This window comes from Microtus oregoni, unplaced genomic scaffold (assembly GCF_018167655.1).
Source record: "Microtus oregoni isolate MIOR12 unplaced genomic scaffold, Mior012 000025F_ref0000491, whole genome shotgun sequence".
Taxonomy (NCBI): Eukaryota; Metazoa; Chordata; class Mammalia; order Rodentia; family Cricetidae; genus Microtus; species Microtus oregoni.
Genome location: NW_024543084.1, coordinates 13760916 through 13775838, shown reverse-complemented (window position 1 = coordinate 13775838; position 14923 = coordinate 13760916). Strand labels below are relative to the sequence as shown.

Here is a 14923-nt window from a genome sequence, read left to right as displayed (position 1 = left end):
ACAAAATAGTAAGTTCAAAAGACCCACCATGCAACATGATGATTCGAGTTAATAACATAAAAACTTGTTGAAAGAGCCAGCAGTGGAGGTGCACACCTTTAATCCCAGCACTCAGGAAGCAGAGGCAGTGGCAGAGGGAGGGCAATCTCTATGAGTTCAAGGCCAGCTTGGTCTATAAAAGAGTTCCAGGAGCATCAGAGCCAGGTGTGGGGGCTCTCAATCTTTCCCACCAACAGGTGGGCACAGGAGAGGTGGACTGCAGCTAGAGATTAGCATGAGCTATGTGAGACCCTTCTGAGAATAAAATAAAAAAGGCCGAACGATAGTTCCACAGGTGAAGGTGCTTACTATGACCATGCAAGCCTGATGACCCAAGTTTGGCTCCTGGAACCCACAAAAAGGTAGAAGAACCAACTCTACAAAACTGTCCTCTTATCTTCATGTTGCTGTGGTATGTGTGTACACAGCCACAAACACACATGCATGCACACATGAAATAATATGGATTAAACCTAGAGGCCTCCCAGCTTCTTTTCCCTATTTTGTTCTCAGCCACCATCCTCCCCCCTTTCTTTCTTTCTTTCTTTCTTTCTTCTTTTTTTTTTTTTTCCATGACAAGGTTTCTCTGTATAACAGTCCTGGCTGTACTATAACTAGCTCTTGTAGACCAGGCTGGCCTTGAACCCACAGAGATCTGTTTGTCTCTGCCTCCGAGTGCTGGGATTAAAGGCATGTGCCACCACCGCAAAGCTTATTTTTTTGGTTTTTTGTAACAGAGTTTCTCTGTGTAGCCCTGGCTGTACTTGAACTCAGAGATCCACCTGCCACTCTGCCTCCCAAGTGCTGGGATTAATGGTATGTGCCACCACCACCCGGCTTCTCTGCCCTTTTAAAATGTTTATTTGCAACACCATCTCATGATGTAGCCCAAGTGACACCATGCAATTTTTAGAGCCTAGCCAGTCCTCATTTTTCCACCATACATGTAATGCAGTCTGAAGCAGGTATAGGGCTCCACTTATAACGCCAGCATTTTGAAAGCTGAGGCTGCAAGACTGTGAGCTTTGTAATTCAAGGGAGAAAGAGGAGGGAGGCAAGAGAACAAAGAAAAGAGGAGAACAGGAAAATGAGGCCCAGGACTTCCCGCCCATTCTCCCAGAACTGGCCTCTTGACTGCTGACGTCTTTCTGCTGCTGGGCTTGGCTTCAAGACAGCACTGAACACTTACAGCAGTGACTTCCTGACTCTCTCTCCCACTCAGGCCTGGCCTCACAGAGTTGTTTAGAGACAACCAAGCAGGATTCCAAGACGGGGCAGGGCGGGGAGAGAGAGGCACACTGCAGTCCAGCCATGTAGGGATAAGTCCCGCCCCTTAGGGGGCGTGTTCGCCTCGGGCTAATGTTGGCCTATAAATTTGGCAAGCATGCTCCCAGCCAGCCCTTTCTGCTTTCCTGGTCTCCACTGGAACGGTGGTTCTGTAAGTCTATTTTGCCATTAAAGCTATATATATTTTTACAATCTGTCTGCATTCGTTTACGCTGTTACAATTTGGTGTCCAACGTGGGCTATTTTGCCCCCAACTCAAGCGGGTAGCCCGCTAGCTAACACAGCACCCTCCTGGGTGCTGTTTTTTAGTTCGTGACTCCGGCCCCAGTGCCGAGTCCGAGACATACTTGGCCACACAGGCCCATTCTGCCTGCCTTGGCTAAGTTTGCAGTGGAACCCCACTGCCTGAATTAGCAGAAGCTCAAGTACCTGCGGTTTTGCAACAAAAGCTGCCACAGCGGCAGATTTGGTCTGATACAAAGTGACTTGGCCGGGCAGTGGTGGCGCACGCCTTTGATACCAGCACTTGGGAAGCAGAGGCAGGCGGATCTCTGTGAGTTTGAGGCCTGCCAGGCGGTGGTAGTGCACGCCTTTAATCCCAGCACTTGGGAAGCAGAGGCAGGCGGATCTCTGTGAGTTTGAAGCTGGCCAGGGGGTGGTAGTGCACGCCTTTAATCCCAGCACTCGGGAGGCAAAGGCAGGTGGATCTCTGTGAGTTCGAGACCAGCCTGGTCTACAAGAGCTAGTTCAGAACAAAGATACACAGAGAATAAAAAATAAAAGTAAAAATAAACAAAATAGAGGTTAAAATAAAGCGCACAAAGATGGAAAATACACAGATAATTTTGATACTGTATGCTATTATGCTCTGTTTGAATTGTTTGAATGCTGAGGAAGGAGCAACAGCTGCTAAAAGATATTTGTTTATAAATGCTGCTGAACTAATCCAACATAGATATTTTGAAAATGTCTTGACTTTGAAATTTGGATCTAAGGACATGATGCTTTGGAAAGAAGTTTCTTATTTTGTTTTCACAGAGGATGAGACCCTGTTCATTTCTTCTATTACGATTTGGTATGATGGACCACGCCCTCCTGAAGGGTTGTTGTGAACACCTTCAGAAAATTGCTTTGCTCAACTGCCAACTGAAATGAAACTAGCACACAGGTTATACCATGAAAGACCTAATTAACGCCGCCCCCATTCAGCAGGAAGCAGTTTGGAGAGAAAAAACTGCGCACATGTTCCCAAATATGGTTTATAAACGTTCTTTAACATTTAAAGGGGGATATGATATAGATATGAATAATTTGTATTAGTATAGATTTTGCTTTATTGATAGAGATTTAAGGTCAATTTTGTTATATGTATATGTATTTCTGATCTTGATTAAGGTATTGTGATTGTGTAGTTCATTTTTAAAATGAAATGTATAATTAGGAAATATAGGTTGTTGATGGATAATCATGAATAATAGTCAAGTTTGTAGTCATGACCAGCCTGGTCTACAAGAGCTAGTTCCAGGACAGGCTCCAAAACCACAGAGAAACCCTGTCTCGAAAAACCAAAAAAAAAAAAAAAAAGTTTGTAGTCATGTCACTTAGATTTTCTAGATATATAGAGATATATTTCAGATAGGCATTCTTCATATCTCTCAAAGGCTGTAGAATATGGCATTTAAAATATTTTAATAACTTAGGACTTTTCATGACAATGAAACATGTCTGCTCCTGGCAGCACCAATCTACTTCAAGAGGAAGACGGGCATCGAAGAGGATCCTTTATGGAGTTTGATAGCCATTTGGGCAAGAAACTGTTCTTGCCTGGACTATTGCATAAACTGGACACAGAGAACCCACAGAGAGAGGACTACTGAACTTGCCTAAAGGTGAGATGATCTTTCGGGGTTCCTGATTCATGAAAGAGTCTGCGAGACATTCTGCAGGACACAACAGATAGTGACTGAACTGACTTTGAAACGTTCTGCTTCGTGGAAATGTCTCTGGATACCATGGGCCTGTAGGCCGAAGATGGATGCCCCAACGGTACAGAGGAACTTTGGGTAACTGTCCAGGCAGCGAGATGTCTCTGTCATTTCTAGAGTTTTAAAAGTTGCTTTTTTCTTGTTTGCTTAGGTAATATTGTATCTTTCTGGAGTCTTTGATGGAGTTAAGAATAGTTAGTTATAGTTATAGTTTTCATTAGTTATGATAAAGATTATTGTAATTTTTACTTGATAACTGTTTTGTTATATGTAATTTTGCTATGTTAAAGTTAAAGCCTTTTTTGTTTAAACAGAAAAAGGGGAAGTGATGTGGGAGTGTCATATATCAATCTGTTGATTTCATTGGTTAAGTAATAAACAAACTGCTTAGGCTCATAGCTTAGAACATCAGAATGCTGGGAGGAAGAGGAAGTGAGCTCAGAGACTCCACAGCTCTCCTCTCGGGGGGGTAGCCGCCTCAGAGAGATGCCATGCTCCCGGCTCCTGGGCAGACACACGCCAATGAAGCTCCAACCCAGGATGGACGTACGCTAGAATCTTCCCGGTAAGACCGGTGCTCACTAAGATTGGTGCTCACAGATTATTAGAGATGGGTTGATCGGGATATCAGAATTAGCCAGTAAAGGCTAGAGCTAAAGGGCCAAGTAGTGTTTAAATGAATACAGTTTGTGTGTTGTTATTTCGGGCATAAGCTAGCAGGCGGCTGGGGTGTTGGGGACGCAGCCCCGCCGCTCTTATTACTACAGCGCCAGATTAGACACTCACCTCTTTGCAGTGCTGTTCCCTCAGCAGATCTCGGAGGGTGCGGTTGGTCTCCTCGAAGGTGCTCAGCTTCTGCAGGAGAAGTTCCTTCTGCCTCGTCAAGGTGTTGATGTCGGTGCAAGTCATCTGTTTCTCCTGGAGGAGAAGCTGAGTTATACGGCACAGGGGGGACAGGCCCATGCAAGTGTTACACAGCAGGGGGGACAGGTCTATGCAATGTTAGAAGGGTGAGGCACCAGGAAGCCCTACAAGAGGACAAGAGGAGCTGAGCCACGGAGGCCAAGGGCAGGTAGGTTTCCTGGAGTGGGCCTGGGGAAGGGGAGAGGTGGAGAGAGGGATGGGAGTGCTCAGTGTATGGTCAGGGCAGGCTTCCTGCAGGAGGAAAGGCAGATGACAACACATGGTGGCTGACACTTGCAGGAATCAACCACATGCCTTGACTCACTGTGATCCCAAGTGACCCATGATTTGGTCTCCTCAGATGCCCTGATCAACAGAGATCATCTTCAAGGACCAAGGCCCAGGAAGTGAGAGTGCAGGGGGGTGTTGAGACTGAGCAGTTAGGTGTGCCCTCCCCCAGCCTGGAGATGTCATAAAGTCAGCCTGATGACTGCGTAAAGCTTCCCACCGCAGCCCCACCCACCCCATCCTAAGGCTCCACCTACAGTTTTCAGCTTCCCGATGGTATCCTTCAAGGCCATGACTTGCTTGGCAGCAGCTGCTCCATCCATTTCAGCCTCTACCAATTTAGACATGAGGCACTCCTTCTCCTGCTGTAGGTGTTTCTTCTGAAGCCTAGGGCCAAAAAAACAGGATTCCTGAGCGATGGCAGGGCCCAGCCTGTCCAGAGCTGTGAAGCCCACCTCACAATGGCCTGAGAAACTCCCTTCTGCTAGGAAACAATGGAGAGGGGTTGCAGGGAGCCAGTCCTACCCAGGTGACTTTCTAGAAGAGAGAAGAGTCATACTTGCTTCGGCATTAAACCAGAGCCTCTGCCAGAGCTATCATGCCATAGCCAATGACTTTGACTGTCAAGACTGCCTCCAGGTTCCTGAGTTCATCTCCCTTCCCAGCACACACTCTGGACTCATGAAGCTGAGGTTGGCTTTGGGACTTGCTATGTCACAGGAACTGGCCTTCAATTCCCAATCCTGGATCTCCTTCCTGGTGCTGTGACTACAGATATGTGCCACCATGCCTAGTCACTGCTCAGTTTTTAAAAGCGATCCCCACATCCTCAAAGTTTTACCCAATAGATTAGGGGGGTTGTGGATCAAGGGTAAGGCACTGAGCATGCTCAGGCCTTAGAATCTATACCTACAACTGAAAAAGAAAAAAGATGCTAACTCTACAGCCCGCCGTCTCTGAGACACTTTTGCCCTCTGCAGTCAGTCTTGACCTACTTTCTTTTTTTTTTTTTAATATTTATTTATTATGTGTATAGCATTCCTTCCATGTGTGCCTGCAAGCCAGGGGCGACAGGTCTCATTATAGATGGCTGTGAGCCACCATGTGGTTGCTGGGAATTGAACTCAGGACCTCTGGAAGAGCAGTCAGTGTTCTTAACCTCTGAGCCATCTCTCCAGCCCCCTTGACCTACTTTCTATTACTTGAGATAAACGATACCCAGTGTGTTGAAGGCTCCCAGCATTTCATGTTCAATGCCTTCCTGCAACAGTCCTGTCTCCCACAAGGCCTCTGTGTAAAGGAGTTCTCTCTGGCCACAACCTACACCACCACACCGAGATGGCTTCCCACAGGCACTTCCAGGGCTGCTGCCTCCACTGCCAGGCTTCCTTACATGGTGAAGTCTTTCTCCTCCTTGATGCGCTCGATGTTGTGTCTGAGCACCGTGTTTTCATGCTCCGTCTCTGCCAGCTCATGAGCTACCTCCTCCAGCTCCTCCTTTCGCTCCTCCAGGAACCTTTTGGCCATTTGACGTTCGCCTTTCTGCATCTTGACCTTGGAAAGGGGACACAGGAAAGGGCCACTGAAGGGACAGCTCTTCCCTGAGGCCATTTTGTTACATCTAACCCTTCTAAAAAGAGTGCTAGAGCTTCCAAGCATTGTCTCAGTGAACCTTCACACGAACACTGACTGTCCTCCAGACAGACACTCCATCCAGTCTATACATGAAGAACCTGAGTACAACGAAGCAGTGATGCGTGCTGGCAGGGGTGGGGCAGCCAGCAACAGTAGTACAGCTGGCATCCCACAGGAGAGAAGATGTCACAAAAAAAGGACAGTGGGCTATGGAGATAGGAGGGCCACTGCTTGTCAGGAAAGTTAGTTCTCAGTTCTCCAGGAAGGTAGGCCCTCCGATAAGTAGAGGACACAGGCACCTCGGTACTAAGGACCTGGCTTTTAATGCCAGCCCCACTTGCTTCCTGGTCAGGGGCCGCCTGAAAGACTCCTTTGTCTCCTCTGTTCTTCTTCAGCCGTCTAAGCAGCAGAGGCTGGGCCCTGTCTTACAGACCTTCCCTCTGGGTAGGAGCACTAAGCCAGGGAAGTGGCCCTCAGAAGGCGGAAGATGGCTCAAGGCAGGCCTACATTGATGGTCTCAAAACACAAACAAAAAGGGGGCTAACCCCACCAGCTTTACTGGCTGCAGTAATCATATCTGCCACCCATTGAGAGCACTGAGAAAGCTAAGTATTCTTAGAGAGTTCTAATATGGAGGAAACTCAAGCTGCCCAGTGATCTCTCCAAATAAATGCCCTGGGAAGGCTTGCTGACGAGGGACAGGAGACCCCCAGAGAGGCAGCCTGAAGGAAGCCTCCACAGGTTAATCTGCTTAACCCATCCCGCTTGTTCTCGGGGGTACTAGTTGTCCAGCCCATAGCACTCTCACCTCAGATTTGAGACAACCGACCGCGTTCATTAGACTGTCAATCTTCTTATCGTAACGGTTCATTTTACAGTGACCCGAATCGTCGTCTTCTGTAGAAAGGTCACTTAATCGCATAACCGAGACCAGCTTTTCTGAAGATGGTGGTGTGATCTCCAGACAGTGAGGTGGATTCTGATGTGAAGGGGGGAGAGACACATAAGCGGCTGAGGTCAGCCCTCTGACAGAATTCCACTATAATTATTTGTGCGCTGGAGGCTTGCTGACTGCCAAGGTGACAGGCAGAGCCAACACAAGCCAATGGCCAACCCCAGAGATCCTGCCCAGGAACCAACCGCTCCAGACCCTCTGAGGGGAACATTACCTACCCAAGTCTAAATGATGAGTTTGAAGAATTTCTAACATTGAAAGAAAAGGCGTGGGTTAGAATGTTAAGCTATAAAGAAGGCAGGTTTGAGTGCTGTATGCCTGAATAGTCCCAGCTACTTGGGAGGTTGAGACTTCTGGGAAGATCACCTGAGCCTAAGAGTTCAAGACCAGACCAGAAAACATAAAGAGAATCTCTATCTTTTAAGAAAAGAGAGAGAGAGAGATGTGGTGGCACATGGCTTTAATCCCAGGACTCAGGAGGCAGAGGCAGGTGGATTTCTGAGTTTTAGGCCAACCTGGTCTGCAGAGCAAGTTCCAGGACAGCCAGGGCTACACAAAGAAACCCTGACTCCCAAATTCCATGGGATGTCATGCATACATATGGTACGTTACATACATAGGCAATCCATAAAATAAAACTTAAGGAGTAACAGGGCTAGAGAGCTGGTTCAGCAGTGAGTTGTGGACAACCTTGCAGAGGACCAGAGTTCTGCTCCCGTCACATCATAGGTTTCCCTACTGCCTGTAACTCTAGTTCCAGGGAACCTCATGTATTCTTCTGGTCTCCATGAACACACACACTCACATGTAAATACTCTGTAATCCCGGCACTTGGGAGGCAGAGACGGGGGGGAGGGGGTGTCTCTGAATTCCAGGCTAGCCATGAATACAGTGCCACACACATATACACCTAATTAAATAAAAATAAAATATTTTCTAAAAAACAAGAATGGGAGCTGGGCAGTGGGGGTGCATGTCTTTAATCCCAATACTTGGGAGGCAGAGGCAGGGACACCTCTGTGAGTTCAAGGCCAGCCTGTCTACAGAGCGAGTTCATGAATAACTGGGTCTAGACAGAGAAACCCTGTCTGGAAAAACAAAAACAAAAACAACAGAAAAACAACAAGAATGCAAAAGGGCTACAGCTCAATGGTAAAGTACTTGCCTGGCATACCAAAAGCTGTGAGTGGTGGCACACGCCTGTAATCTTAGCACTTGAAAGGTAAAGGCAGAAGGATCATAGATTCAAGGTCATCCTCCATGACAAGTTCGAGGTCAGTCCTAATTTCATGAGACCCTGTCTCAGAAACAAAAAATAAAAAATAACACCACACCTTTAGTCCCAGTTCTGCTAAATCTGAAGCAGGAGAATCTCTTGAGCCCAGAGATTCAGGCTAGCCTGGGCCACTTAACAAGACCTCAACAAAGAAAAATGCATAATGAAGATACGTTTCCAGAACTGGGACTATAGCTCAGGGCAGAGCACCTGCAAGCATCACAAGCCCTAGCTTTAATCCCTAGTAATGCAAAAACAGAAAACTTACAGAAATACCACATATAGTCACAAGAAAAATGTGCCTCAATTCTTACTAAGAGCAAAAGAACAAGGCTACTTCTGAGAGAAGAGAAGCTTTAGAGTATGACTACAACTCTATTTTCAGAAACAGCAATAGCCTGAAGGTATAGCTCAGTGGTAGGTAGAGCTGGCCTAGTATATAGAGACCCTTTATTTAATCCAACTCAGGATTAATAAATTAAATAAAGGGTCGGACACATGGCTCAGCAGTTAAGAGTATCTGCTACTCCCAGCACCCATAGGGCTGCTTGCACCTCTTTTTAACCCCAGTTCCAGGGGATCTGATATGCTCTCCAGCACCCACATGGTGGCTCCCAACCATCTATTCTGGGATCTGATGCCCTCTTTGGCATAAAGATGTACATGCAGATAGAGCACTCATATACATAAAATCTTAAAAAAAAATTTCCAGGCTCAGAGGTACATGCCTATGACTAGAACTCTGGAGAGACAGAGACTAGAGGATCCCTAGGGCTCAATGGCCAGAGAGCCTCACCTACTTGCAGGTTTCATGTTCAGTGAGACCCTATCTCACACACACACACACACACACACACACACAACCAATTGAAGATCTCCCAAAGAAAGACACTAGAGGCTATCCTCTCACTGTCATGTGTACATACACACACAACTTTTAATTTTTAAAAGGCCAGGACCTGGGCTAGAGAGATGGCTCAGAGATGGTGCCCTCTTCTGGCCCGCAGGCACACACATATACATAATGAATAAATCTTAAATTTAAAAAAAGAAGAAAAGAGAGAGAGGAAAAAAACACCCACAAAGTCAGGAGCCACGTTTGTGGTACAGGCCTTTAATCTCAGTAATCATGAGGCAGAGGGCAAGTGGATCTCTGGGACGGCAAAGCCAGCATGGCCTACATTGTGAGTTCAAGAACAGCCAAAGAACTATATAATAAAGACCCTCTCTCAAAAAGAGAAAAAGGTTGGAAGGTTGGGCACAGTGGGACACGCCATTAATCTCAGCAGAGGAAGCCTGGCAGAGGTGCACATCCAGCAAGTCAGGAGGCAGAGGCAAGCCAGTCTCTTGAGTTCAAGGCCAACCTTTCTACAGATCAAGTTACAGGACAACCAAGGCTTTCCTGTCTAGAAAAAAAAAAAACCAACCAAAAAAAGAAAAAAAACAAAACAAAAATGAAAAACTAGAACACAGCAGAGCCAGGAAGATGCTATTATTTTGAGGCTACCCAGATCCACACAGTGAGTTCTATGCCGGCTAGGGATAAGCAGTGAGACCCTGTCTCAAAAAGTAAGAATAAAATGATCTGCCCCGGTGGAGAGAGATGGCTCAGCATAAGAGGGTGTTCTATTCTTCAGAGAACTGGAGTAAAGTTGCCAGTACCCATATCCAGTACCCACAACTCTACGTAACTTCAACTACAGAGAAATCCAAAGCCTCGGACCACCTCAGGAACCTGCACTCATGAGGACACGCCCACAATATACATAACGAAAAATGAATCTTGGGGCTGAAGAGATGACTCAGAATTAGAGCATGGCTGCTCTTCCAGAGGGCTCGGTGACTCCTGCGCCCACAGTAGCTCCAGTTCCAGGGGACTCACGACCCTTCACAGGCCTCTGTGGGTACTAGGCACACAAGCAGCACAGACACACATGCAATCATGCATGCACATAAAATAACTTTTTTTTTTTTTTTTTTTTTGGTTTTTCGAGACAGGATTTCTCTGTAGTTTTGGAGCCTGTCTTGGAACTAGCTCTTGTAGACCAGGCTGGTCTCGAACTCACAGAGATCCGCATGCCTCTGCCTCCCAAGTGCTGGGATTAAAGGCGTGCGCCACCACCGCCAGGCTAATAAGATTTTTTTTAAGCCTAAATCTTTTTTTTTTTTTTTTTTTTAATTTTCAAGACAGGGTTTCTCCGTAGCTTTTGGTTCCTGTCCTGGAACTAGCTCTTCTAGACCAGGCTGGCCTCGAACTCACAGAGATCCGCCTGCCTCTGCCTCCCGAGTGCTGGGATTAAAGGCATGCGTCACCACCGCCTGGCAAGCCTAAATCTTTTAAAAAGGAAATTCAGTCATCAGCAACTCCATATGGAGTTTGAAGCCAGCTTAAACTTTGTGAGACCCTGTCTCAACCACAGAAATATCTTTAAAAGTTGGGCTGGAGAGATGGCTCAGTGGTTAAGAGCACTGCCTCCTCTTCTAAAGGTCCTGAGTTCAATTCCCAGCAACCACATGGTGGCTCACAACCATCTGCAATGAGATTTGGTGCCCTCTTCTGGCCGGAAGGCATGCTTGCAGGCAGAATACTATATACATAATAATAAAGAAGTCATTTTTTTTTTGGATTTTCGAGACAGGGTTTCTCTGTAGTTTTTTTGGTGCCTGTCCTGGAACTAGCTCTTGTAGACCAGGCTGGCCTCGAATTCACAGAGATCCGCCTGCCTCTGCCTCAGGAGTGCTGGGATTAAAAGCGTGTGCCACCACTGCCCGGCAAGAAATCATTTTTTAAAAAAGTTGATGGGGGGCTGGAGAGATGGCTCAGTGGTTAAGAGCATTGCCTGCTCTTCCAAAGGTCCTGAGTTCAATTCCCAGCAACCACATGGTGGCTCACAACCATTTGTAAAGAGATCTGGCGCCCTCTTCTGGCCTTCAGGCATACAGACAGAATATTGTATATATAATAAATAAATAAATATTTTTAAAAAAAGTAATTAAAAAAAAAGTTGATGGGGGGGCTGGAGAGATGGCTCAGTGGTTAAGAGCATTGCCTGCTCTTCCAAAGGTCCTGAGTTCAATTCCCAGCAACCACATGGTGGCTCACAACCATCTGTAATGAGGTCTGGTGCCCTCTTCTGGCCTGCAGACATACATACAGACACAATATTGTATACATAATAAATAAATATTAAAAAAAAAGTTGATGGGGTATGTGCTTGAGGACATGGGGTATAACTGTGAGCTTTTACACTCCTGTCTTTAAACTTTTATTTTTATTGTTCTTATTTTTTTAGATTTACTAACATTTGTTTTGCCTACCTGTGTGTCTATACATCAAGTGTGTGTTTCATGCCTGCAGAGCCCAGAAGAGGGTTATCACATAAAACAGCTGGGAACTGACTTCGCCGGAGTCTTACAGAAAGCAGCAGAGCCGGAGTTAGGACATGTGAGTGACCGTGTGGGTGCTGGGATTGAACCCGGGGCCTCTGGAAGAGCAGTCAATGATCTTACCCACTGAGCTGTCTCTCCAGTGCCTTAAACTCCCTACCCATCAATACAAATGATACCGTGCTGTGTTTATTCCAATTTATTTATTGATTGATTTTGAGATAAGGCCTCACTAAGTCCCAGCTGGCCTCTTAACTCTAAGCACCCCTCCTGTTTCAGCCTCCTAAGTGCTGGATTACAGACACTGACCACATCTGGCGCTTCTCTGTGTTTCAAATTTACTTTTCAATGGTTACTACTGAGGTAGTAAAACAATATTAAGGGACCATTTTTATTTCAACCTTCTTTTGGGTGACCAGTATCTTTTACAGTAGCCTCACACATGTTAAGCAGGCACTCTACCATTTAGCCACATCCCAGGCAGAAATGCCCAACTGCCTTGTGTTGTTATGCTATTCGTAACACTTCCCAGGCATTGCTGAGGATACCCAGATCTCTCTCGTTTGCTAAGGTTAAACTGACAAAGAATCAAATCCGTGTGGTGTGATCATGAATGTCAGAATTACATCCATTTTTGGATTTCTCATTTTCAGAGAAACAACCTATTAAAAAAAAAAGACTGACTCTAAAAGATCATGTTTTGTTATGTTTGAAACAGGGTCTCGCCATGTAGCCCTGGCTGGCCTGGAACTTACTATGTAGACCAGGCTGGCTTCAGAGATCAGCCTGGCTCTGCCTCCCAAGTGCTGAGTGTTGGGATTAAAGGTGTTAGCACCACTCCTAGCCCGCTGAGCATTGTTCTGATAATGAGAGTGTTGTTCAAAACATAGCCTTTTCTTAACATAGACTTCTTCACCGCAATGCACTTAAAATGAATAAAGAAGCATGTCTTGCCAGGCTTATAGCTAGAACCCCTGTGCTGGCAACACTTGGTAGAAGCCTCAGAGAATATACTGTGTATGAATTGTTGGCTGGATGACTAAGTAGGGGTGGTGGTGGACGAATGGCTGGGGTTGGGGGATGAGTGGATAGGTGGATGGTTGGATGGTTGGAAGAGTGGGTAGGTAGTTGAGCAGGTACTTGGATAAACACTGTTAAGGTATAAGACACATATTCTCTTGGCTACTAATAATGAAGGCAATTCATTTTTCCCCCAGAGACTGTTCTACAAGCAGTGTGGATGATATGCTTGCACCATCCATATGGCCACATGTTCTTGGCTATTTTATATACTTGTATATGTACACTTGCACACATGCCCAACCTTAGCTTTAATTATGCTTCAGATACTATGACAGACGTATAAATCTATTTGGCAAAGCAGAGGCTGAATTCAGTCTCCAAAATGAGATAGAGTCCTAAGACCAGCTCTGCTGCTCTCTAAGACTCCAGGGAAGTCAGTTCCCAACCGTTTCCATTCTATGCTAAAACAGCAGGACCTACCACATAGCAATGCTGCAAGGACCTAAGTAGTGCTGCATGCTGTCAGGGTTCAGTAAGGCACTCAGTAAGCTTGCTGGAATTTCTGCAATCATACCAAGTCTGAGGCTTGCTAGAATCTGACTGACCAGTCCAAGAAGAGAAGCCTGAACAAGACTGAGCCTACCTCCCACTTGCATCCCACATGCCGGGCAGATGATTTTCCAGGGGGCATCCAAGGTACCTTGGTTTTCACCCGGACACTCCGCCGTACATTCACGGTGTCCCCTTTCATTCCGCGCTTATGAGATTTCTATGGAAAGAGACAAAACTAGAGTCATTTCCAGCAGGCCCAGCTGCCTAGTGTCACTTTGGTGGCACACCACCTCTGAAGGGTGACTCTTCGGGGTGACTTTACTGCGGCTGCTGAACAATGGCCTACCTTCTAACCAGGCAAGTAACCTCCAGAGAAGTCTGAATGTCTCCCAAACCTTTGGAGTCAGAAGTGTGAGGAGGCTGCTGGGACAGGAGACAGTGCCCTGATCCACAGCTGTGACCTCGCCCCACTGCCATGCTCCTACCTGGCTGCTGGCTGTTGATGGTTTCGGGAGTTTTTTTATGTGGACGTGGACAGGAGTGTTCTCATCCACATGAACATGTAAGGGGGGCGTTGAAGACCGGTCCTTCATAGTTCACCTCTGGCAGGCGGGGGAGGACAACACAAAAAAGGCTGATCTGTGGATAAGTAAACTGGACATGAAAACAAAGTCCAGAGGCTTCTGGGACACTGAAAACGCAGCCACCAAGTGAGCAGGACAGCTACCAACTACTGGCATGCATGCAGGAAGCAAGGCAGGAGTGTCACTTAGGCAGACTCCACAGAGGTCCCAGCTGAAGGCCTCCCAGTCCACTGGGAACAGGGTTCTCAAAAACCCAAAGGCAAGCGGCAGGGGGCTCCTCAGAGCTGCAATTCCACCCAAGCCTACTGTGCTGGACAGCTGCAAAGCTGAATCTTTCAACCATGCATGCAAATTAGCACGGGAAGCACACAAAATGGTTAAGGGATAGAATAAATCAGGACACATGCAAGTGAGATACTAGGGCAAAGGCGGCTAGTGGGAATGCCAAGGATGAGAAGGTTGTGTAGACTCTAAAGAAAACATGACCTTTAATCCCAGCACTTGGGAGGCAGAGGCAGGCGGATCTTTGTGAGTTCGAGACCAGGCTGGTCTACAAGAGCTAGTTCCAGGACAGGCTCCAAAACCACAGAGAAACCCTGTCTCGAAAAACCAAAAAAAAAAAAAAGAAAACATGAGCAAGGTCGTATTGTACCCCAGGTACAGGTGCCTTGCCACCAGCAGCTCCTATCCCATCTCCCCTCATTCTTTTTATTTATTTTCTTTCTCCTTTTTAAAGATGCTGGCATTTTCCTGGAAGAAGGACATGAAGACAACCTCCTCACACCCGGCCATTTCATCAGCAAGCAGGCCATGCTTGACAGTTCTATCCAAAGCACCTGGGCCGTGACAGTCTCAGCAGCCGCCAGCCAAGGCTTGCAGGAGCATGCTGATGGTGTTGTTACCAGGGTTACCTACCGTCACAGTTACACTTGGTGCGCCACAGGGTGTTCTCAAGACTTTTTTCTGTGTGAGACTCGTTACTCCGTTCTTCCCACACGATGGAAACCTG

General features: G+C 46.6%; 1 protein-coding gene across 9 annotated transcripts in view; it reads right to left on the bottom strand.

Moving 5' to 3' along the window:
* The window catches only part of Odf2 (outer dense fiber of sperm tails 2), a 45291-nt gene that overhangs the window by 27388 nt on the left and 2980 nt on the right, over positions 1-14923 (bottom strand). For 2 of the 9 annotated variants that reach the window (XM_041674376.1, XM_041674375.1), the window contains exons 2-8: positions 14830-14920; positions 13816-13969; positions 13422-13547; positions 6946-7116; positions 5896-6056; positions 4760-4889; positions 4098-4229 (exon numbers count right to left, since the gene is read on the bottom strand). In XM_041674376.1, the coding sequence (XP_041530310.1) occupies positions 4098-4229; positions 4760-4889; positions 5896-6056; positions 6946-7116; positions 13422-13547; positions 13816-13923 (828 nt within the window). In that variant the 5' untranslated portion in view covers positions 13924-13969; positions 14830-14920. Of the gene's footprint in view, positions 1-4097; positions 4230-4759; positions 4890-5895; positions 6057-6945; positions 7117-13421; positions 13548-13815; positions 13970-14829; positions 14921-14923 lie in introns of those variants that run through there. The other 7 variants (XM_041674379.1, XM_041674371.1, XM_041674372.1 and 4 more) reach the window with 5 other exon arrangements.